General features: G+C 30.9%; 13 protein-coding genes across 13 annotated transcripts; 9 read left to right on the forward strand and 4 right to left on the reverse strand. All coding sequences in view use genetic code 12, as the record gives it.

The window, feature by feature from the left end:
- Nucleotides 1-786: 786 nt before the first annotated feature.
- Nucleotides 787-5,586, forward strand: LPI9 (protein phosphatase regulator). Its single transcript, XM_064906847.1, has one exon. The coding sequence runs from the start codon at nt 1,130-1,132 to the stop codon at nt 5,477-5,479; it is 4,350 nt and encodes a 1,449-aa protein (XP_064763634.1). The 5' UTR covers nt 787-1,129; the 3' UTR covers nt 5,480-5,586.
- A 126-nt stretch (nt 5,587-5,712) lies between these two features.
- On the forward strand, nt 5,713-6,534 carry DFJ63DRAFT_333900 (uncharacterized protein; the record flags this gene model as incomplete). Its single annotated transcript, XM_064907934.1, has 1 exon — nt 5,713-6,534. One exon carries the CDS (start codon nt 5,713-5,715, stop codon nt 6,532-6,534), a length of 822 nt encoding a protein of 273 aa, XP_064763635.1.
- Nucleotides 6,535-6,756: 222 nt separating this feature from the next.
- Nucleotides 6,757-8,106, reverse strand: RPL5 (60S ribosomal protein uL18). The gene has a single exon (XM_064909086.1). The coding sequence runs from the start codon at nt 7,874-7,876 to the stop codon at nt 6,980-6,982; it is 897 nt and encodes a 298-aa protein (XP_064763636.1). The 5' UTR covers nt 7,877-8,106; the 3' UTR covers nt 6,757-6,979.
- On the forward strand, nt 7,932-9,694 carry NPT1 (nicotinate phosphoribosyltransferase). The gene has a single exon (XM_064906848.1). The coding sequence runs from the start codon at nt 8,337-8,339 to the stop codon at nt 9,606-9,608; it is 1,272 nt and encodes a 423-aa protein (XP_064763637.1). The 5' UTR covers nt 7,932-8,336; the 3' UTR covers nt 9,609-9,694.
- Nucleotides 9,695-9,717: 23 nt separating this feature from the next.
- Nucleotides 9,718-13,203, forward strand: KAP120 (Kap120p). Its single transcript, XM_064909088.1, has one exon. It carries the CDS (start codon nt 9,826-9,828, stop codon nt 12,781-12,783), a length of 2,958 nt encoding a protein of 985 aa, XP_064763638.1. The 5' UTR covers nt 9,718-9,825; the 3' UTR covers nt 12,784-13,203.
- PRE5 (proteasome core particle subunit alpha 6) lies at nt 12,911-13,990 on the forward strand. The gene has a single exon (XM_064909085.1). It carries the CDS (start codon nt 13,039-13,041, stop codon nt 13,936-13,938), a length of 900 nt encoding a protein of 299 aa, XP_064763639.1. The 5' UTR covers nt 12,911-13,038; the 3' UTR covers nt 13,939-13,990.
- Nucleotides 13,991-16,132, reverse strand: DFJ63DRAFT_68623 (Hsp70 family ATPase). Its single transcript, XM_064909084.1, has one exon. The coding sequence runs from the start codon at nt 15,982-15,984 to the stop codon at nt 14,044-14,046; it is 1,941 nt and encodes a 646-aa protein (XP_064763640.1). The 5' UTR covers nt 15,985-16,132; the 3' UTR covers nt 13,991-14,043.
- Nucleotides 16,133-16,280: 148 nt separating this feature from the next.
- Nucleotides 16,281-18,176, reverse strand: DFJ63DRAFT_311634 (uncharacterized protein; the record flags this gene model as incomplete). The annotated part of the gene is made up of 1 exon (XM_064905804.1): nt 16,281-18,176. One exon carries the CDS (start codon nt 18,174-18,176, stop codon nt 16,281-16,283), a length of 1,896 nt encoding a protein of 631 aa, XP_064763641.1.
- Nucleotides 18,177-18,287: 111 nt separating this feature from the next.
- DFJ63DRAFT_68621 (putative tRNA acetyltransferase) lies at nt 18,288-19,355 on the forward strand. Its single transcript, XM_064909083.1, has one exon. The coding sequence runs from the start codon at nt 18,400-18,402 to the stop codon at nt 19,327-19,329; it is 930 nt and encodes a 309-aa protein (XP_064763642.1). The 5' UTR covers nt 18,288-18,399; the 3' UTR covers nt 19,330-19,355.
- On the reverse strand, nt 19,356-20,078 carry DFJ63DRAFT_68442 (chaperone). The gene has a single exon (XM_064909071.1). It carries the CDS (start codon nt 19,919-19,921, stop codon nt 19,382-19,384), a length of 540 nt encoding a protein of 179 aa, XP_064763643.1. The 5' UTR covers nt 19,922-20,078; the 3' UTR covers nt 19,356-19,381.
- DFJ63DRAFT_68619 (uncharacterized protein) lies at nt 20,078-20,858 on the forward strand. Its single transcript, XM_064909082.1, has one exon. It carries the CDS (start codon nt 20,235-20,237, stop codon nt 20,691-20,693), a length of 459 nt encoding a protein of 152 aa, XP_064763644.1. The 5' UTR covers nt 20,078-20,234; the 3' UTR covers nt 20,694-20,858.
- On the forward strand, nt 20,859-22,672 carry UME1 (Ume1p). Its single transcript, XM_064909072.1, has one exon. The coding sequence runs from the start codon at nt 21,024-21,026 to the stop codon at nt 22,548-22,550; it is 1,527 nt and encodes a 508-aa protein (XP_064763645.1). The 5' UTR covers nt 20,859-21,023; the 3' UTR covers nt 22,551-22,672.
- Nucleotides 22,673-24,165, forward strand: OGG1 (8-oxoguanine glycosylase). The gene has a single exon (XM_064909073.1). The coding sequence runs from the start codon at nt 22,795-22,797 to the stop codon at nt 23,854-23,856; it is 1,062 nt and encodes a 353-aa protein (XP_064763646.1). The 5' UTR covers nt 22,673-22,794; the 3' UTR covers nt 23,857-24,165.
- The last annotated feature ends 142 nt before the right edge of the window (nt 24,166-24,307 follow it).

Here is a 24,307-nt window from a genome sequence, read left to right on the forward strand (position 1 = left end):
GACACGCTCATTTGTTTGTCATTGGCTGTTTAATTCTAGATTATCCCATAGTTAACAATTTTATCAGATTTTTGTTCGCCCTTTTCGGAACCGGTTAACGGATATTTATCTCCATTTAATCACCGTTTATTCACGTAATTAATTACGTAATTAATTACATAAGCAGACTCCCCTCTCTTTCTTTCTAAAGAGGGTCGTGTAAATTATCCCAATTAAATTAAATTAAATTAAATTAAATTAAAGGAATGAATGATCTCCACACTCCCCTCCTCCTCCTTCTTCTTTAAGGAGAAAGAAGAACTACTCGTTAACTATTATGGGTGATTCACTTGACTTATATACAGTACCATTAGATAACGACATTTAAAAAAAAATGTTAATCTCTAAATAGATAGATAGATATACTAATTATTATGAATTAGTTATCTATCAATTGATTTGATTTTTAGTAATTAACTAATAATTAGAAAAATATCATCGTAATTAGTATCATTGGTAGACTCTTGATTTTCAAAATCCAAAACGGATTATACCAATCATTAACTATACATACATACATTCATACGATCACGTGAAAATAATGGAACCATTTAACTCTGCCAGTAATTAACTTGTAAATATAACTACTTTAATTAATTAATTAATTAACCCAATCATTTAACCTCTAAATAACCTTCTAATTCATATCTATTAATTACCTACACTATTAACTAACGAATTATAACTATAACTAGAAATTTCATTTTACCGTAAAATTCTCAAAATAAATCTGAAGAAGAAAAAAAAAAATAAAAAAAAAAAAAAAAAAGGCTCTAACCAAAACTCTAATTTTAAACAATTTACAACCAACCCATCAACCAGTGATTCATTCAATCACATCTATTCCTTTGCCACTTTTATCCACCTTTCAATCATATCTGGATCATCAATCATATTTGCATTCATATATCCATTTAATCTACATCAATTCATCCTATCAATTACCATCTACAATCTCAAGTAGATCTTTGTCATACGGAAATTAATGCATTCATCAAGGTGACGACGACGACATCCACAACAACAATCACAACAATCACTCTAATTTCTTAATCAATTCATTTGTTGTCGATTTCTATCCCTTTATATTATGTCAGATCAAATCACCACTTCATCACCTACCCTAGCCAAACCAATCCCAGGTTCAAATGGTAGCAATAATTCAAATCCTGATAATGGATCTAATCTAAGTTCAAGTTTAGATTATATCACTGGAGTTTCAAATGGTGATGTCGATTGGTTATTTAGAGGTAAATCAAAGAAATTAACTAAAAAGATGAATAATAATCCCAGTATTGATACTAATTCAACTATAAATACAACTAATAGTACTAATAATTCAAATAATGTTGCCACTAATAATGATTCAACCACTGTACCGAATAAATCATCTAATCCATCATCTCCCAAACTGAATCGTGTTTCATCTCAAATGTTAAAATCTTCCACTATACCCTCTCCCAATACATCCACCACTAATAATTTAACTACGGCAATGAATACATCTCATTCTCATCCTCCTATCACTCCATCTATTCAAATACCTCCTCCATCTGTAAATAAATCAATACCCACTACTTCAACTAGTGGTGGAACACCACCAACCACTTCAAAATTTAAACTTGGAAGATCAAGATCAAGTTCAGCTTCAGTGGCTCAACCTCAAATTCAAAAAATTCAACAACAACAACAACAACAAGAAGAACCAAAACGAAGAGGAAGTTTAAATATTCTTAGTAATTCATTAACTAATTCTGATTTGGCTGTTAATAATGCTAATGATATACCCATAATTTCATCATCCCCTCCTTCTGCCACTGTATCGAGAAATAATTCATCTCAAAAACGATCCCTTTTCAGTTCATTCTCATCTAAATTTAAATCTTCATCATCATCATCTCCTGCTTCTCCTGCTATAAGTGGGAATCCATCTTTAGTTGATTCAAGTGCAAATTCAAGTGCAACCAGTAGTGCTAATATATCACCGGTGGTATCATCTCAAGTTCCAACTCCATCAGCATCAAAATTATCTTCATCCCCTTTAACTTCATCAATTATACCCCCTATAAATAATGAAACTATTATTAATAAACCTCCTGCGGGGACAGGGATTATCCCTACTCCAAAACAACGGAAATCATCCTTCAGTTCGATTCTTTCTTCTTCACCCGGTGATACATCTGCTATATCCACCGTGAATGGGAATGGGAATATCATTGGTGGTCAACTCCCCACTACAGTTGGAATTAGTGCCGGAAGTGATAGTTCTACTTCTACTTCTACAGCAGGTAAATTCTTTGGAAGAAGAAGATCATCCGTAGCTCTACCTGCATTAGATAAAAAATCAATCACCTCAACTACAACTCCATCAAGAGTTATTTTAAATAAAAATCCTAATCGGGAAGAAATCCCTTTGAAGGAATTAAATGGAATTAAATTAAGAAGAGTTACATTTGCCTTGGATAAATTGATTTATGATCCTCAACAACAAATCCCTTCCAGACGTCCTAAAAAGGGAAATGTCATTATTCCCCAAGATATCATGGCTCCACCTCCAAGATTATCCCAGGGGATATCATTGAATGATGGTAATAATGCTGCTGCTGCTGCTGCTGCTGCTGGAAATATCACTACGACTTCGGCTAATGCTACTTCTCAATATACTGAAAAGGAAATCAGTCTAGCTATTGAAGCACAAAGAAGAGCTTTACATGAAGCTGAAAAACATGCTCAGGAAGCTCATTTAACCGCTAAGAGATTAGCAACTGAAGTTTTAACTTATAAAGGAGGAGGAGGGGGAAATAAATTTAATTTAAGTCAATCTCAAATCAAAGAACAAAATGATAATGAAGAAGTAGATGGAGAAGGTGACGACGATGACGAAGAAGAATCTAATGAAGTTGTTGATGCTAGTTTTGAAAAATTCGAAATTGATAAACCTTTACATGTTCATGAAAATCATTTTGAAGATGAAGAACAACAAGTTTCTGTTGATGATTTATCGTTGGAAACTATATATACTAGATGTTGTCATTTAAGAGAAATCTTGCCTATCCCAGCTACTTTAAAACAATTAAAGGGGAAATCTAAACCATTACAAGTTTTAAAATTACTTAATCCAAAACCTACATTAATTGATGTATTATCATTCAGTGATTTCATTGCTATAACTCCTATCAATACAGTTATTTTCGATAATGTAACTATGACGACCGAAATGTTAAAACACTTTTTATCATCCTTAGTTTATAATAAATCATTAGAGAAATTATCATTACGAAATGTGGCGATTGATGAAATTGGATGGAAATATTTATGTAAATTTTTATCCCGAAATTCCACCATTAAGAAATTAGATATATCTCAACAACGAATTAAAAGTGATACCAAATCGAATTTAATTCGAGCCAATATGAATTGGGATTTATTCATTCAATCATTGATTTTAAGAAATGGTATTGAAGAATTAGTTATTAATGGGTGTAAATTATCCGATGATACTTTCAAACATTTAATTGAAAATGCAGTTAAGATCTCCACTCATAGATTAGGTATAGCATCGATGGAATTGAATTTATTTAAATCTCAAATCGTGGCGAATTGGATCACTGAAAAGGATTCAAAATGTGTCGGAGTTGATATTGCATTTAATGATTTAAGTCAAGGTCAATTACAACCATTTATTCATGCGTTTAATAAACTTGCTAATTCAACTTATTCAAAATTATTATTTTTTTCATTACATTCAACTCATTTAACTAATATCGATGAAACTGCTGAATTAATTAAATCATTGGTTAATGTTAAAAGCTTACGATTCTTAGATTTAAGTTCATTACCTGATTTATTTCCTGGTATCATATCAAAATTAAATAAGATTTTCCCTCAATTTGAAGATCTTCGAAGAGTTCATTTTGATTTAAATGATTTAACTCCACATGCTATTGGTGCTATTGCGGAAATCATTCCTAAAATGAAATCTATTTTCCATCTTTCATTATTAGGTAATCGAGCTTTAAATCATTCGGCTGCTGCTACATTATATGCGGCTGTGAAAGCATCATCCACAATTTTCAATCTTGATTTAGATTATGATTTGATTGATGATGATTTATCCCAACGAATTGCATTTTATTTAATGAGAAATATGGATAGAGTTTTGAAACCAGAATTTAATAAAGATAATAAGAATAATCAAGATGATCAAGAAGAAGATTTAATCTTTGATGGAACTTTATTAATGCAAACTGCCGAAAAATTATTAAAGGAAAGTGATGATAATAAAAAGGAAGATGCTAAGATTCAAAGAATTGTTACTAATGCATTTATAGAAAGAACGAGAGCGGCAAGAAAAGATATTCATAAAATTATTGATACTTTATTTGAAAAGAGAAATCAAGGTACTTTATCATTTGAAGGTAAAGAAAGTTTATTAAGATTTTGTTTATTGGATTCATCATTAGAAAAATTGGTTCATATGTTTGAAGAAAGATCAAAATATAGTAATAATTATCATGAAGGTTTAACTCCATCTCCATCAGCAGAACAAATTGGATTCAATTTACCGGTTGAAGCAGCTGATAAGAAACCTCAAACTGAAGAAAAAGCTTCTACTACCAAAGAAAAGGAATCAACTTTGATTAATCCTAATAGTAGAAAATCACCATCTATTTTACCACCCACTGCCATTAAATTATCTCCTCATGATACATTACATCAAAGTTCTACAGAATTAATTACAGCAGGACCTATTTTAACTCCACGTCATTCTGATGCATTTGATCAATTCTTAGGATTGGAACAAACTTTCCAACCTCATCAAGTTGTGATTGATTCATCTTCCGATGGTAAGAGTGTTCCAATTGATAATTTCACTGGTAGACCAATTTTAATGAGATCAATTAGTCAAACTTCAACTCATGCTAAGGAACAAGAACAAGAAGAAGGAGAATTCCATAGATTTGGTTTCTTTATGCAACAACATGATGATGATGAAGAAGTTGGTAATAATGTTAATAAACAACAACCTAAAACGGAAATTCCAACTCTTAATGTTTTACCATCAGGTCCAGAGTTAAGAGATGCTATTATAAAAGCCAAAGGTATTGAAAGTGTTAATGAATTAATCAATAAAATTAATAATAATTATGTTAGTATTGATAATATTTATAAATTACCCATTGATAAAACTACTGTGAATCAAATTATTCAAGATCACAAAAATAGAGATACAAAACTTCCCATTGAAAAGAAACTTGTTGAAGTTCAAAAGGAAGGAATTCATGATGATGATAATGTATCCATCGATTCATTTGAAGTCGATGATGGGGATGAAGAAGATGGTGTAAATGGAGGTCAACAGGTTAATGCCGTTGTTAATGAGGTTTATGATAAATTATTAAATGATGCCCAAAGGGTAAGGCTGAATAAACAGGACTAATAGGGAAACAAATAAACATATAAAACAAATACATATTTATATATATATATATAGCACATTTATGTTGGCTTTAATGCTTTCATATTAATAATATATAACGAAATTAGGATATTTTAAGAAGAATTTTGGCGCTACCAGCTGCAAAAAAGATAACAACTAATTAAATATAATTATTTAACCGCTGAATATATATATGAACTCTTTTTTATCTTGACTGATTTCAATAATCAACCATGTTTTCTATGAAACCATTACATTCTGATTCAGATGATGAAGATGAATCATGTCATGAAACCCCATCATCCTCATTCTCAAGACAATCACCTACTTTATTACAACAATTACATACTGAAACATTAAATAAAAGATCAGAACAAAGTGAAGAAAATTATAAACCTTCTAAAAGTCAATATCCTTGGGGTCATTTTGATCAAATCTTATTACAGTTTTATAATGGTGATTATCAGAAATATCGACAACTTCAGTTGTTTGATGAGAGATTTGAACGGGAAGATGATAATGTTGAAATTATTGAAGCTGAAGAAGAAATAACGATTCCAAATGAAACTAAAAAATCATTAAAGGATAAAATAAGACGTTTGTTTAGTCCTACTAAATTTGTTAAAGCTCAAGATATTGTTGACCCTGAAATTGAAGCTCTTCATTATAACTCTCTGGATCCAATTCAACCCATTGGCGATATCAACTTTGACACTCAATCAATTCAACAAGAACAATTTAAAACTACATCTTTAACCCAACAAGAATCAATTCGTGTCATTGAAAAGAAAAGATCCATTAGCTTATCTCCAGCTCAAGTACTTCAGAACAAGAAATCAAGAAGACAAAGGGTTTTAAATGCGGTTCAACAACAGATTCATGAGGATTTTGAAAAACAGAAGGTGATTAAAAGATCTGATATCAATACATGGTTATATGATAAGTTATTTCATCCCCAAGTTAAACCAGACGCCAAATCATTTGATATGATTAAACTTAGAGCCATTAGAAAAGCCCCCTGGACCAGGGCTGCGGTGGTTACTACTGATCTTTAAAAAAGATAACTCTAAATTTTCACCAATAGTTAACACATTGGAGGTAACTATTAAAATAAGTTGGATTACATTCTTATATAGATATTAATTAACAATTGTAAATATATTTTCAAGTATAATTAATTAAGCATGTATTGATTCATTATAAGGTTTAAGGTGGTTAAATTTAGATTAGACAATATCATTGGTTAAGTAGTGCTGTATGGATGTTTGGAGGTCATCTTTGTTAGAATGTAACTACTACTGTTAATTTAGAGTAGATGTAGATATCAGTTCAAGATATCATGGTTAAACTACAATAAAACTACAATTAAATGATAATGATTTAGATATATCCAAAAAGATTTATTAGATTTGGTGAATCCTAGTTAAATAAAAAAGATATACTAGAAACTACTATTAAACAAAAGAATTAAGATAATTACAAGTTACAAGACTAAATAAATTAATCAGAAGCAGCTTGGAATTCAATAATTCTCTTAGAGATCTTAGCTTGTCTTTCTTCTCTGGTTAATTTAACTTGTCTAAATTTCTTAGATTCAGCAGCATATTGTTCCTTGGTGAATTTCTTTTCAGTTGGTTTGAAGGTTGGATCTTCTCTAATTTTAGCATGAGCTTCAGTATAGATTTCTTCAATATCTTCAGCTTCAATTTCATCAGCAATATAACCTTTGAATAAACTTCTGTATTTTTCTTCATCATCATCCATTAATTCTTCAATATATTCAGCAACATGACCACCAAAGATATATTTTCTTAATAATTCAGCATCTAATTCTTCAGATTCGATATCCCAACCTGGGAATCTGTTTGGAGAATGTGGAACGTATAAACCACCATCAGAAGCACCTTTTAAGACACCAAAGATTCTGGCACCAGTGGTAGTTCTTTGTAAACCAATATCTAAAAAGACTTTGAATGGTCTTGGACCATCTTCAACAGCTTCGGTTAATTCGAATTCACCTTCAACTTCTTCAACACCTTGATAAGTTTCATCTAAACCTAATTTTTGTAAAGCTCTTCTGGCAACTAATAAACCAACAGCGTAACCGGCAGCCCAGTTAGTTAAACCATGTTCAATACCATATTGAGGTAATTCATGAGCATAAGCAGCAGTTAAGACAATATCACCGGTGATGGTAGAGGAGATAATTTGAGCAATGATATCCTTGTTGGTGAATCTAACAACTAATCTATATTTTGGAGTGTTGTATTTAGCCTTGTGTTGAGTGACTAATCTCTTTCTTTGGTAGTAGTCGGTTTTACCTTCTTGTCTTCTACGGAAAGGAGTTTGGAAACGGGAGTGGTAAGATGAGTTCTTAGCGTGTTTTTTAAAGACCATTTTGAATCGATTTAGTTGATTTAACAAGAAAGTAAAAATGAAGTAAAATCTTTATACTGAAAATTTTTTTGAAGTATCGTTATACCTCTTTGCAAAATTGAAAAAAAAAAATTTTTTTAGTTTTTCGGATTTCACACGACTTTTTTTGAAACTGTTTTGACCTGATTGACACGACCTTTTGAAGGACTCAAATTTACTGTGATTGTCATAGTAATTAGCAGTCTCCAATTTACACGCAGGAAGATAATGCGGTTACAGTATCTAGACTAGACCAAATATACGAGAGTTATGTTATTTGAAGAGTCATGGTTTATGGTTTAATAAAGGGTTTGATACGAAGTTTAATTAATAATCACTAATTGAAATTGGATATATAAATCAGGTTCAATCGTATATTTAGATAGTTTTAATTTGCCATTGATATCTTTTCCTCCTATCATTCAATAACATTGTTGCTATAATGACATCAGAAGATCAAGTTATAACATCGCTATTGGATACTGATTTGTATAAATTGTTTATGCATGCGGCTGTGAATCAACATTTCCCCGATGTTAAAGTGGTCTACAAGTATACTAATCGTACTCCATTGATGGTTCTTACTGAAGAAGCTATAAATTGGTTAAAACGTCAAATAAGTTTATTAGCTAATTTATCTTTCACCGACCATGAAATTGAATATATTAAGAAAGCATTACCTCAAATGCCTGAATCGTATATCACCTATTTAAAGACGTTCAAATTAAATCCATCCGCTCAAGTGAAATACTCTAATGATACTAAAGATTTTGATAAATTCCAATTAGAAATTGAAGGTAATTGGAATGATACAATTTTATATGAAATCCCTGTCCTTGCATTAATATCAGAAGCTTATTTCAAATTCGTGGATTCAGATTGGAACTACAATGGTCAAATTGAATTGGCTCAACATAAATGTAAACAATTATTTGATAATGAATGTAGTTTTAGTGAATTTGGTACAAGACGAAGAAGATCATTTAAAACTCAAGATACTGTGGTTAAGGCTTTAAAAGATTATGCATTATCCAACCCTCATCAAGCCAAGTACTTAGCTGGTACTTCAAATGTCTTATTAGCAATGAAGTATGATTTAGCCCCCATTGGTACTGTTGCTCATGAATGGTTTATGGGTGTTGCATCTATAACTCAAGATTATGTGAATGCTAATAAATTATCCATGGATTATTGGCTTGAAACTTTCGGACCTCGATATGCTGGATTAGCTTTAACTGATACTTTCGGAACTGATTCTTATTTAAAGGCATTCATAAAACCTTATAGTGATCATTATAGTGGTGTGAGGCAAGATAGTGGAGATCCTGAACTATATGCGGAGAAGATTGCTAATCATTATAATAGTTTAGGTTATGAGAAATTCTCTAAAGTTATTTGTTTTAGTGATTCGTTAAACATTGAAAAGTGTATAAAATATAAACATAAAGCAGATACCTTAGGTTTAAAAGCTACTTTTGGTATAGGTACATTCTTCACTAATGATTTCAAATCTGCCAAGGATCCACAAATCAAATCCCAACCTCTTAATATCGTTATAAAGTTAAAAGCAGCTGGGGGTAATGATAGTATTAAAATCAGTGATAATTTAGGTAAAAATATGGGTAATCCTGAAGTTGTTGCTAGCGTTAAAAGAGTGTTAGGTTATGAAGAGAGATCATGGTCTGAAGGGGATGAATCTAAAAGATGGAAATAGAAGAAACTATTTATTTATTTATTTATTTAATTATATTACTATATATCTTAATCCATGTAATTGCAATAAATTTAAAGGTAGGTGGGTGGGGTCGTGTAAACCTGATCAAATTGCAAAGGTCATTGAACAAAAATTTAAACTATGAGACGATTCAATCTTGGTATAATCAAACTATAATATAGCCCATTATCAACCATTGCTTCAACAATAGTGCAGTATGGAGTTATCGTATGATAATCTATTGACCGTACTAACTATTGCTAGTGGTTCAGAAAGAAATCTAGGTCAAAAAAATGGTGAAGATCAATTAAAAGCTTGGGAAATCCAACCAGGCTACCATCATTCATTACAAGAAATCTATCTTAAAGTAGATATACCTTTACAGATTAGATGGTTGGCTATCATTTGCTTTAAGAATGGGATTGATAAATATTGGAGAGCCTCCCGACAATATTCTATTTCAAAACAAGAAAAGGAACAGATTAAATCTCGAGTGTTTCATTTATTAAGTGAACAGAATAATCAATTAACTATCCAAAATGCTCATTCTATAGGTAGAATTGCCAGATTTGATTTCCCTAGTGATTGGCCAACATTATTCGATGATATGGCTAAGAGCTTGGAAGAATTTGTGTTCAAATCCAATGATTTAATTTCTACAAATAATATGTTAATCATTTTAAACAGAACTATTAAAACCATCTCAATGGTTAGAATTGGTAGATCAAGGCATGCATTACAATCAAAAGCTCCATTAATCACTAATATTTTAATCAAATTATATCAAAAGTTCTTTCAAACCTGGACTCAAACCATGGATCTTTCCTTAATGGAAGTATGTTATCTTTGTTTGAAATGTTTAAGAAGAATCATACCAGAAGGTTATGAACAACCTCATAAAAATCAAGATGTAGTGGAGTTTTTGGGCATAACAGTGGATCATTTACAATTATTAATTGATAATCATGATAAATATTCATCAGATCTCTTAGAAAGATATGTCAAATGTTATTGTAAATTATATGTTTCATTAATTACCATTAATCCAACTAGTTTCATACTATTACCAGGATGTCAAAAGATATTAACTACATTCACTTCCTTGTTGTATCAAAAGGCAGAATATATCTATAATAGTTCAGAAGAGAATGATTTCTGGGAAATATTGGCCTTAAAGGCATTTAGCATATATAAACATCTTATTGGATATATCTATAAAAAGGGTGCTGTAACTTTAAAGCAAAAGAATGATAAATTTGAAGTCAGTAATAGTTTGGGTAAATTAACGTCCGAATTCTTCACTCCAGATTTCATTAAACAATTCTGTGATTTGATTATAACATGGTATCTTCGATTAAAACCATCTGATTTAGAAAGTTGGTCACTTGAACCTGAAGAATGGTGTAATGAAGAATTATCAAGTCAATGGGAATATCAAATCAGACCATGTGCAGAGAATTTCTTTCAAGATTTGATTAAATACTTTAAAGATGATTTAACTGAATTCATCTTAAATAAAATTTCAAATGGATTAATGGAAAATGATTCAGTAGATAAGATTCTCATTAAGGATTCTATACTATGTACTTTCCAATTATCCTCATTCTCCATTGCTAATAATGTCAATTTTGATAAATTATTAGTGGATGTATTCATACCGGAAGGTTTAAAATCTGATTTGGTTGAAAATAAGATTTTAAAAAGAAGAATATGTCTAATTATAAATGAATGGGTTGGTATTCAATGTTCTCGTGAAAGTAGAGTGGAGATTTATAAACTATTACTTAACTTTGTTCAATCAAGTAATGATAGAGTTGTTAAATTCTCAGCTATACAAACTCTCAGAACTATTGTTGATGATTGGGATTTCAATAAGAATGATTTCCAACCATTTTTAAATTCATTTGTTAATCTTTTATTAAGTTTATTAGATGAATTGACGTTAACAGAATCAAAACTTTATATCTTCAATACTCTTGCCGTATTGATTCAAAGATGTAATCCATTGGTAGATCATCAAACTTTGATAAGTATCTTAATGGTGGTTCCAAAATATTGGGAATTCAGTACAGTAAATAATGAACAAATCTTAAAGAATTCCTTATTAAGAGTATTAAAGAGTTTAACCATATCATTAAATGAAAATTCAATTGAGACTCATAATATTTCAATTCCATTAATTCGTAATTGTTGTGGTTCAGATTCAAATGATTTATACACCTTATTATCGGAAGATGGATATGAATTATGGATGGCATTATTACAGTATTGTCCTCAAACTAATCTTAATGATCCTCAAATATTAGGATTATTTGAACTGATTTCAATTGGTCTTACCAATTCAACTGAAATCTTACCTACCATTCTTTCCATTATTAGAAGTTATTCATTATATTCTCCTTCATTATTTTATTCTGAAGTAGGACAAGGAATCTTAAAGATTCTTGGAGAGTATTTACCAACCATGAGGGACGATGCATTTCAAATATTCATTTCATTAATGGACATTTTAGTATTAGAAAATGCTCAATCAGAACAATTTATTACAAATTTAGTTAACAGTGGATTATTTTCCCTGATGATTCTGTATGTATTAGACGATAATCAATCTATTATATCAGCTTCAAAGTTATTTATTATACTTTCGAGATTGGGCCATGCTTCCCCTGAAGTATTTTTCAAGTTATTGGAATATTATCCATCAATTGATATAAGTCAATTGTTAAAAGTTTGGTTACAATATTTCAAATCCATTGGAAATCCTCGTAATAAGAAGATCAACTTATTAGCATTATTATCGTTAATTACTTACGGTATACCCAAAAACATAGCCATAGTTTTAGAAATCTATTCTGAAGTTATCAGAAAAACATTCTTATTTTTGGAAGAGGTGAATGAAACCACCGAAGGAATATGTGATGCATATAAGCAAGACTTCACATATGAAGATCTTGATGAATATTCCTACCTCGACACAGACATTAAACCCCACGGTGAAAAGATCAGATTTGAAGTTTTGATTGAAAGATCTGATCCAGTTTATAAAGTCAATCTTAAATCGTTTTTAAAGGACTCGATCATTCAATTGAAATCACAACTACTGGACTCTGATTTCAATCAATTGATGACTTTGAACGATGAATATAGCATAGATAAGTTAAAGACTTTAATTTAGTCTACCTCTGAATAAATTTAATCAGTAATTATTATACCTTAGTTTTGTAGAAGTTGCAATTTTATCCTTTATACTGCAAAAAACAAGCCTATCTTTGAGGCGTGGATGTTTTGTTGATTTTTTTTTTGTGGGTTGGTCAAACTGGAAATTATCAGAACGATAATTTTTTGGTGGCAATCAGAATTTAACCAAATTGATTTTATATTGCAAAGTTCACCAATTGCAGTTATAATTAGATACAACTAACAAGCAAGCATGTTTAGAAACAATTATGATAATGACTCTGTCACATATTCTCCAACAGGGAGATTATTCCAAGTTGAATATGCGTTGGAAGCCATTAAACAAGGAAGTGCAGCTGTTGGATTAGTATCCAAGAGTCATGTTGTATTGGCAGCATTGAAACGTAATGCTGAGGAATTGGGTTCATATCAAAAGAAAATCATAAAGATTGATGATCATATGGGTGTTGCCTTAGCTGGTTTAGCTCCTGATGCCAGAGTTTTATCCAATTTCTTAAGAAAACAAGCTATGAGTTCTAAAATGATCTATAATAGACCATTACTGACTTCAAAAGCAGTTTTATCCATAGCTGATAAAGCTCAAGAAAATACTCAATCTTATGGTTCAAGGCCCTATGGTGTTGGATTGTTGATTGCTGGATATGACGAGACTGGTGCTCATTTATATGAATTTCAACCATCTGGTTCAGTATTGGAATATTATGGTGCTGCCATTGGGGCAAGATCTCAAGCTGGTAGAACATATTTAGAAAGAAATTTGGATACTATTCTTGAAACAGATTCAGTTGAAGAATTAATAGTTCATGGTTTAAACGCTTTAAGAGATACCTTATCCCAAGATGTTGAATTAACTTTTAAAAATACAAGTGTCAGTGTTGTGGGTAAAGATTCAGATTTCAAAATATATGATGATGAAGAAGTACAACAATGGTTAGATAAATTGGATTCAGTTTCAAATGCTAGAAATAGAGCTGGTGATGATGATGCTGATGATAATAATGAAAATCAAGAAACCACAGAAGAAACTACCACTACTACAGAAGCTGCCACCACAGAAGAAGCTTCCAATGATGATAATGCTAATGAAGCAACTGATGCTCCTGCTGAAGATAGAATGGAAACCGACGAATAATTCACTAATACTAAATAATAGAGTGTCTGTATATTAATAGTTCAATGCATTTAAACTAAAAAAAATGACTTTTTATATATTTACAAGCGATGTATTTTATTTCTCTTATTGTTTCTGTTCTTGTTGTTGCTTCTGAGCAACTTTTCTAATTGCCAGTAAGCACTCTTCTTGCATAGAAGTAACCTCAGTATTGAGCTTGGTTGGATCATGTAATTCCTTATTGTCTCTGATATCATTAATCTTCTTTCTGATTGACTCTACCGCAGCGTTAATTGATTTGAGTTCAGCTTCTTCCATCAATTGTCCGAACTGCAATAAAGCACTCTCAGTATCAGTACAGATAATATCTGCTCTAGATGCATGTTCAAAATACTTACGAAGTTCAGCGTCAGCTTCTTTATTTTTGGCACTTTCATCAAGAATCTTCTTCACTTCTTCTTCAGATAATCCAGTTTCACCTGATACTTGAATTGAAACACTATTTGGTTTACCATAAAATTCCAGTTCTTTAGGATATTTGGTTTTATCAGTAGCTGAAACATTTATAATACCATCAGCGTCAATTTCGAATGTGACTCCAATTTGTGGTGAACCTTTTGGTCCAACTGGAATATTTGATAATTGGAAATTTCCAATCAATTTGTTATCTTTGACTAATGATCTTTCCCCTTGATAGACTCTGATTTCAACCCCGGTTTGATTATCTACAGCAGTTGAAAATATTTGTTCCTTCTTAATAGGGACTGCTGAATTCCTTGGAATTAAAGGACTGAAAATACCACCATATGTTTCTATTCCTAATGACAATGGTGTGACATCAAGTAATACAACATCTTTAATTTGTCCCGATAAGACAGCACCTTGAATAGCAGCACCAAGGGCAACGGCTTCATCAGGATTAACACTGGTATTAGGTTTCTTTTTAAAGAGATCTTCAACAATCTTTCTAATTTTTGGCATTCTTGTCATACCTCCTACTAGAATAACTTCATCAATTTCATTAATGGATAATTCAGCATCCCTTATACATCTTTTAACAGGATCAATCGTTTGATTGATCAAATGTAATGACATTTCATCTAATTCATCTTCAGTTAACTTTATTTTAATATGCTTTTCTTTAGTAATGAATGGGATATTAATCTCTGTTTCCTTTACATGAGATAATTCTATTTTACATTTTTCAGCAGCTTCTCTTATTCTTTGAACTGCTAATCTATCCTTCAGTAAATCAATACCACTTTCATTTTTAAATGTATCAAGAATAAAGTTTAATAATAAGATATCAAAATCTTCACCTCCAAGGTGAGTATTACCATTAGTTGCTCTAACTTCGAACACACCATCTTCGATATCTAAGATTGAAATATCGAAAGTCCCTCCACCTAAATCAAATACTGCAACTATACCATCTTTTTGTTTATTATTGATACCATACGCCAAAGCTGCAGCTGTTGGTTCATTTACCACTCGTAAAACTTCAAGTCCAACTAATTTCCCCGAGTTTTTAGTGGCCAGTCTTTGAGAATCATTGAAATAAGCAGGAACTGTCACAACAGCATGTCTTATAGGTAATTGTTCTTTAGATAAGTTATTTTCAGCAATATTTTTCATTTTTTGTAATATAAGGGCACTAATTTCAGATGGTGATATTTTCTTACCCTTTGAAGTCTCCAACCAGGCATCCCCATTGGTATTAGGTACTAATTTATATGGAACATGATGTACATCTCGTTGAACTTCGGCATCTTCGAATTTTCGGCCTATCAATCTTTTGGTGGCAAAGAATGTATTCTCGGGATTTATAATGGCTTGTCTCTTGGCGGGTAATCCTACTAACGTTTCCTTATCGTTATTGGTGAATGCCACTATTGATGGTGTAGTTCTACCTCCTTCTTCATTTTCTAAGATTCTAGCTTCTTTATTTTGAACTATGGCAACTGCTGAATTAGTAGTACCTAAGTCAATTCCAATAACGGTATGTTGAAATCTCCGAAGTATTCTACTTGGATTATGAATTGATCTCCTTATACTTCTTCCTAGCATGTTCTTGAGTTACTTTCTTGTAAATATCTGAAATATCATTTCCAGTCAATTTAAATCTGATTAATATATATTTGACTGATCTTTTGATCACAAAATCAATGGCGCAAACAAAAAAAAATTTTAACTATGAGAGATGCTACCATATTCTGCAATATACCATATAAAGAATAATTATTAATTATTAAGATTAACATGTATGTATGTATGAAAAACAAATGACTAAATAGGCAAATTAACCGAAACCAAAACCGAAACCAAAATCTCCTAACCCTTAAAAACTAAACACTACTACTACCTTACACCTTAATATCAATGAAAAATGGTGTACCATCCAAATACTGGATCTCTGAGAAATAAAATAGGCCAATGATTTCAATACCTGCCCTCTCTATAAAATTTATCACTAAATCTTTATCACCAACTGGATCATTTATAGGAATCAAAGCGCTTATATCATACACTTCGATTGACTTATTCATGGTGTGGACATAATAATATTTGTTGGCACCGTTAGTGACATCACTTTCACGAACTGGTCCAAGAACAACCCCAATTGTATCAAATCTTGAATGCTTGACTAGTTGACCCCTGGCAGTTTTATCTGTGAATGGAGTTGACCATCCTCTCTGGGTGTATCTAATCTTCGATTCTATAACTCTTTGAAACGATATAGGACTTTTTTCATCTAATAAATTGAAATGCTTACCATAAAACTCATTATATTCTATATCAACCGGTAATTTAAAATATTGGGTAAGCATTCGAATTGATTGATTATTATTTTTTTTTAAGATTTGATAAAGTGTATTGAAATGAATTAAATTATTCAGATCCATTAAATATCGTTCAAAATCAGAACAAATTGAAAAATCAGAGTATCCACCATTACTCTTATAAAATAGAAATTTACCAATGAATTCTTTAAATTCTAACTCGTCGGGATTCAAGAATTCAGTAGGTCTCCGTTCATATATGACACATTCTCTTGCTGAATGAATTGAACTTAATTGTTCAAGATTAATAACCATTTCTTTATATTCTGATTGTTGGAATGGTTTCAAAAAATTCTCCACCGTCATATGATTCATATTTAAACTTCGTAAATAATCAAATACTTCACTACCTGTAAAATTTCGTAATCTATAAGGATGACCAGAACCACTATGATTAAGTTCGGGAAATACATAAAAATTATTAACTTTTAAAAATACTTTCGTAATGTCAGCTGTAAAAGTGATGGGTTGACCAGCTACCGATATTGAATTAAACTTGTTCATAAATTCATATAATGCCTTTTGAATAATAGACACTATAACATAGGGATGACCTTTACTAAGATCGCTGTAAACTCTTAAAATATCGAAATCTTCAATAAATGTATCATGATAATAACTAATATCAAGTTTTACCATTTCTTTTCTCAATTTTTCAATTGATAAACAAGAATAAATCTCATTAATAGCTTTTTGTATGAAATTGTAGTAAGCTGATTCATCATTAAATGATAAATCATTACTTGCACTCAAATTGACTTTGGTGAGGTTATGTGATTGTAAGTCGTCTCTATAAATGATATCATATAACTTGGTTCTAATCAATTGTAATTTGTTTAATCTATTATGAATCAACTTATGAGATCCATTGTTCATCACACTAGTCATAAACCAAGCATATTCCAAATCGGAATCATCAGGATCATTCAAATAATTTAATCCAATTCTAAAATTCTGACAATTATTGATATTACTAAGTAATGATAGTTGAGTTAATTCAGTATCATGGAATTTTCGAAGACTAGATAATAAATTCTGATGTTTCTTATTCAAATGTTGGACAATAATAGGGATATAAACATCTTCATGGGTATATTTGTTAAGATAATAACCCACATTAATATTGCCCCATGGTTCATATCGTTTTAAATCAGCCTCTAACTCTTTTGAAAGTTTATAAAAGTGCATGACATTATCAAAGTAAGTCTTATCACTACTTAGAACATGACTAATCTGATAATCCTCACTTGTAGATCCCCAATTATGATAATAAACATACCTCCATAATTGATCATCATTAGTTATGTTGCCAAATAGTTGTTTATTGGTAAGGGAAAGATTGATAATAGATCGTATATCCAAACCACCGTATGTGGTTATTCGATACAAGATATCACTAGGTAGATCTTCCAACTTCATGGTGACTAATATCTAGTTAGGCATACTTTCAAAGCGGTGTGTGGTGATAGATTTAAAGTGTATGTTTTGGCCTTCGATTCCATTTTGATCCCACTTTTTTGTTTATCTTTGTTTATCGGCTGGTCATCTACCATGAGAGAAAATTATTTTTTTTTAGCAGAGGTTTAAATGGGGAACAAGACAAACAAGATCTAGAACAGTTAAACCATTTGCAACTGGAATAATGGGTAAAAGAAAAGGAGGTCATTCTGGTGATGGCGGTAAGAAGAAGAAGTTTAAGGCTACTGGGTTTGTTGATCCAAATACTAGTGGGGTTTATGCTACTTGTAATCGTGGGAGAGAACAACAATGTAGAAAAGAATTAATGAATTTATTTTCAGAAAAGATCGAAGAGTATTTCGATTTAGATAAAGAAGTATCTGATGATGATGAAGAGGATGAGGAAGAGAAGGAAGAAGTAAAGGAATTATCTATTGAAGATCAAATCAAACAAGAACTTAATGATATGAAGGAGGAGAAGAAATCAAAGAAATCATTATTGCACCCAATTGAATTAGGTTGTGAATGTCTTATATTCATCAAGACAAGAAGAACGATTGATCCCGAAATCTTAGTAAGTAGAATATGTCAAGAAAGTTTTGAATCAAATATTAAAACTACAAGATATACTCAAAAGTTATCCCCTGTTACATTTTCAGTGAGTCCAACTATAGAAGAAATTAAAAAATTAGCTAAAAGAGTATTAGCTAAACATTTCCATCAACCAACTGATATACAAAAACCACTTAAATTCGCTATCCAAATAGGGAAAAGAAACTTCAATGCTATTCCGAAAGATACCATCATTAAAGCAGTGGCAGAAAGTGTTGGTCGAGATCATGGTCATAAGGTTGATTTAAAACAATATGATAAATTGATTATGGTAGAATGTTATAAAACCAATGTTGGTATGAGTGTGGTGGATAATTATTTAAAATATGAAAAGTTCAATTTACAACAAATCTTTGAAAAGAATTTATCGGATGATACTTCTTCAAGTAGAGTTAAAGATACTAATGGTAATTCAAAAGTTATTAATAAACAGGATGATAAAAGTCAATCAGATAACAAGGATAAGTCTGAAGACAACAAACAACAGGATACTGAAAATTAAATACAATCATGCATGTACATAGTTTATAAAAAGTTAATGTATATTTAGTATATCAATTATAAGATAATCTTTCTTTGATATCTTTTAATTCTTTCCAAGCTATCCAATCTGCTTCAGAATGAGGGATAAGACCCATTTTATATAATTTATAAACCCCAATGGTCATATTCAATACTTGGAATAATACAAATACTAACTTAGCTAATAATATCGTTGATTCATTCTTCTTAGTAGTTAAATTAACGAAATGGGAATTTGTTTCATTAAAAATTGCCTTTAAAGGATTCCATAAAAGCATTAAAGTCATAGTAACAGGAATGATTTGTAAAGAGTTCCCAGTCATATAACTCATGATTGCATTCATAGGTATACTCTTAGCTGGGCCCATTGAAACTTCCCAAGCCTTTTTAATCTTTAATTCTTCTAATTTTTCATCATCACTAATAGCACTACTTATGGTGGTTGATTTCTTGGTCTTGGAGTTAGTTGATTTAGATTCATAAGCAAACCCAGGTGGTGATTTTAAAGTCTTTTTAGTTGATTTGGGGGTACTTAGTATCTTTGGATGTATCAATTCATCGTATTTACCCATGTTTGATAGTGATTATTTGGTTTAATATATCCAATGGTTGTCTTATAGTCCTCTTTCCACTAATTTGTACGTTGGGATTATGATTTTTTGAGTGTGTGGAAAAATAAAACATCCTAACCGCAATAGTTAGTCCACCAGCCCCAGTTCAGCAAAAATGGATGTCAAAAAAAGGAGACGATGATACTGTTGAAGTTCAAGTCTGATAGATTACAACAGTGATCAATTGGATAGAAGATAAGAGGGATAGAAAGGACTGTTCAATCCATCATAATAGATATAGTTCCATTGCATATCTCTGATTTAAAATCCCATTATGAATTCGACATCATCATTCAAATCTAATCCTTTAAATAAGATTATAGGACTTTCTATAATCTTATCAATGGGATTCTTATTGGTCATTCTAGCAGGTATATATGGGAATTGGTTTCCCATAATAATAGGAATATTGTTTGCTGTGGCTCACTTGCCAGTGGTTATAACTCAAGCTATATCCAATTCGTCCGATTATGATTTTAATTTCGATCCTACAACTTCTTCCTCCACAAATGTGGTAAAAGAATTTGGTCAATTCCTTTCAGCTTTTTTATTAGTGTCTGGATTCTATTTACCTGTCATCTTACATCATTCATTGATATTAACCAGAACTGCCATGGTATTGACTATCGTAGGTGGTGGGTTAATCTATGGTACTGTTTATACATTTAGTCTGTTCTTTAATGATCATGAAGATGAAGATGAAATACCAGACCTTGGAGGTGGCGTAATCTAATCTAATCCAACGTAATTAAGTTATTGGTTTTTAATGGTTACGGCTAATTTGCATATTGATATATATTTACACTATCTAATTAGTTCTTTATGTTTATGATTAATATATATATATAGTGAAATGTATTAGTTTATCCATAGTTATATTTAGTATCAATACTCAAGTTTACCCTTAACTAATAGTAAATTTGAGAATTATCAACACCCTCTTTTTTTTTTTTTGGATTGGTCTCAAAAAGTAAATTTTGGATTAGCAGCAGCAACGAGCAAGCAGAACTTTAACCACCCAACTAAGAAACAAGTAACGATTGAACCGATAAGATTATTTATCATGGCTTATACAAGTAAGGAGTTGGCTAAGGCTGAAGTGGAGATTCTTGAAGATCATAGAATCCATGAAAAAATTGTTAATGAAGAATTCAAAATATGGAAGAAAACCGTTCCTTTATTATATGATACTATCCATTCCATTGCTTTGGATAGTCCATCGTTAGTATTTAAATGGTTACCAAGTTATACTTATTCCAATAATAAAGATACGATAACTGCCAAGTTCTTGATTGGAACTAATGTGGTTGAAAATTCAAATACTAATAATCTGAATTATTTAAAGATTGGGTCAATTAATTTACCAAGTAGTTTAGCACCTGATTTTTCAAAACCAATTTCAAAACCATCAACTTCAAATAGTGATTTTTCAACATCAAATTTCATATTTAATATTGGTTGGAAACAAAGTTCAGAAATCGATAAATTAAGTTTAAGTCCTGATGCATCTAAAATATTAAGTTTTAATAGTGATGGGATTGTTCGTTCTTATAATTTAGATAATGATGATGTGATTGATTATAAATATCATAAACAAGAAGGATTTGCCTTAGAATGGATCACCAATGAAGAATTCATTTCCGGTTCAAATGATTCACAAATTGCTTTATGGAATATAAATAAACCATCAACTCCAATTCAATTATTTAAAGATCATTTTGGTGCAGTTAATGATTTATCAGTTAATTCAAAAATACCTCAAATCTTTGGATCAGTATCGGATGATTATACTACTCAAATTCATGATTCAAGAGTATCCATCACTTCTGAAGATTCAACTGTAGTAAAAATTCAAAATAAATATATTCAAAATTCAATTAAATTCCATCCAAGTTTAGAAACGGTTTATATCACAGCTGGTAAAGATAATGTGATTAGTTTATATGATTTAAGAAATCCAACATTACCATTCCGTAAATTCTTTGGTCATAATGATAGTATTATAGGATTAAATTGGAATATAGATGATTCAACAACTTTCACATCTTGGAGTTTAGATAAAAGAGTTATAACTTGGGATTTAAAGAATTTAGAAGAAGAATTCATTTATCCAACTTCAGAAAATGGTAATGAAGGATCAAAGAAAAGATCAAGTAATAATAATAATAATAAAGTTGATCCATGTTTAAAATTCATTCATGCTGGTCATACTAATCGTATAAATGATATTGGATTACATCCAACCATTAAGAATTTATATGGTTCAGTTGGTGATGATAATTTACTTGAAATATGGCAACCAAAGACGTTACCAGTAGAAGAAGAAGAGGAAGAGGAGGAAGATGAAGAAGAGGAAGAGGAAGCAGAAGAAGAAGAAGAACAAAAGGAAGCAGAAGTAGAAGAAGCTGCTACAGAAGCATCCACCGCAAGCACTGTTCCAACCACTACAGCAGCTGATGAAGCTACTGTTGCTACTTCAGCTGGTTCTGAAACTGTCGATGAATCTAAAGAAGCCGAAGCCGAAGCCGAAGCTGAACCAGAAGCCACAAAACCTGAGGCTGAAGAAGATATTGAAATGAAAGAAGATTAGATCCTACTTGCTCTCTATCATATGTACTATACTATTATTCTATGTTTTTCTGTATTTGTATAAAATTTTACATTAAAAGTTTCCAATTATTCAAAATTATGTTTATGTAAGTAATAAGATTTCCATTTTGGGAATTATTTTGACAGACGCGATCTCATTTTTTTTTTCTTTTGGTGGAGATCAAAAAAGTTATCAGAAATATATTTCATCTATCAGTTGTTGAATTTTTTCGATATATATAGCTATGACAGTTGATATTATATGGAGAAAGATACCTCTTAGAGAGGTGGAACTTAGTTTAGCGAAAGTATTAAGATGTGGTCAAACCTTCAGATGGAAAAACGTTAATAATGTATGGTCTTTCGCTATAAAAGATAGAATCATCTTACTTAAACAATATGAAGAATCGATTGAATATTCCCATATATTAAAAGAAGATCATGAGGAGGATGAGAAACCAAGACATGTGTTGGAGAAGGAAACTTATACTTTCATTCATGATTATTTCAATTTAGATATCAATATTGAAAATCTCTATAAGAGTTGGATTAAATATCATGAACCATTTTCTAAAAAATCAAAAATTAGTGCATTTACAGAATTCACTGGGATAAGGATTATCAGACAAGATCCATGGGAATGTCTTATAAGTTTCATATGTTCATCTAATAACAATGTGAAAAGGATTTCTAAAATGTGTGATAATTTATGTTCGGAATTTGGAGATTATATCAATGAATATAATGGGATAAAATATTATTCATTCCCTAGTGCTCATAAATTAGCTCAAGATTCTAAAACTGAACAAAAGTTAAGAGATTTAGGATTTGGGTATAGAGCTAAATATATTTATGATACTGCTAAAAAGTTAACTGATGATTCAAAATTCCCAGATTTAACCATCGATAAACTTAATGAATTACGACAATTAGATTATGAAACGAGTCATGATTTTCTTTTACAATTGACAGGAGTAGGACCTAAAGTGGCTGATTGTATATGTCTTATGGCGTTAGATAAACATGATGTTGTCCCGGTTGATACTCATGTTTATCAGATTGCCATTAGAGATTATAAATTCAAAGGTAAAAAGGATTTGAAAACAATGAATAAAGTAACTTATGGTGCTATTGGAGAGTTTTTCAAACAATTATATGGCCCCTATGCCGGTTGGGCACAATCAGTGTTATTTGCATCTGATTTGAATGATCTTAAAAATGGGACAAATATTGTAGATACAGTAGAGGTGAAAAAGGAAGTTAAGATTGAAAATGAAACATCTAGGAAAAGAATAAAGTTAGAGTAAGTAGAAGATATGAAGACGTTTTATAGATATTGAAGATTAATGGATTGATATTTTTAATAATAATTTGTACTAAATTTGGCGTAAAAAGATAAGAAAATATTTGAAATTGGTAACATTGAAATAGTTCAGAATCATAAGTCGATCAACTATCTTCTACCAAGACCATTGACCATTCACTAAATAAAAACTCCTACTCATCATATCATTTACTATCAATATAATCTTTATCAATATTTCTAGAATTAACCTCAATCCAACAAATTTGCAGCATTTCTAAAGATTTGTTCCATTCGCTTCTATGGCAGACAGGTCGTGTGAAAATGGAGAATTTGTTCTGATTTCTTTTTTTTTAGTTAGTACACACACATACTGTGAAAATTTAAAATTATCCATTTTTTGATCGTACAGCCAACCCTTATCAACAAATCAGTAAAGGTCAAAAAGTCTGTCT

Source organism: Scheffersomyces coipomensis (genome assembly GCF_036884675.1).
Source record: "Scheffersomyces coipomensis strain NRRL Y-17651 chromosome Unknown DFJ63scaffold_2, whole genome shotgun sequence".
Lineage (NCBI taxonomy): Eukaryota > Fungi > Ascomycota > Pichiomycetes > Serinales > Debaryomycetaceae > Scheffersomyces > Scheffersomyces coipomensis.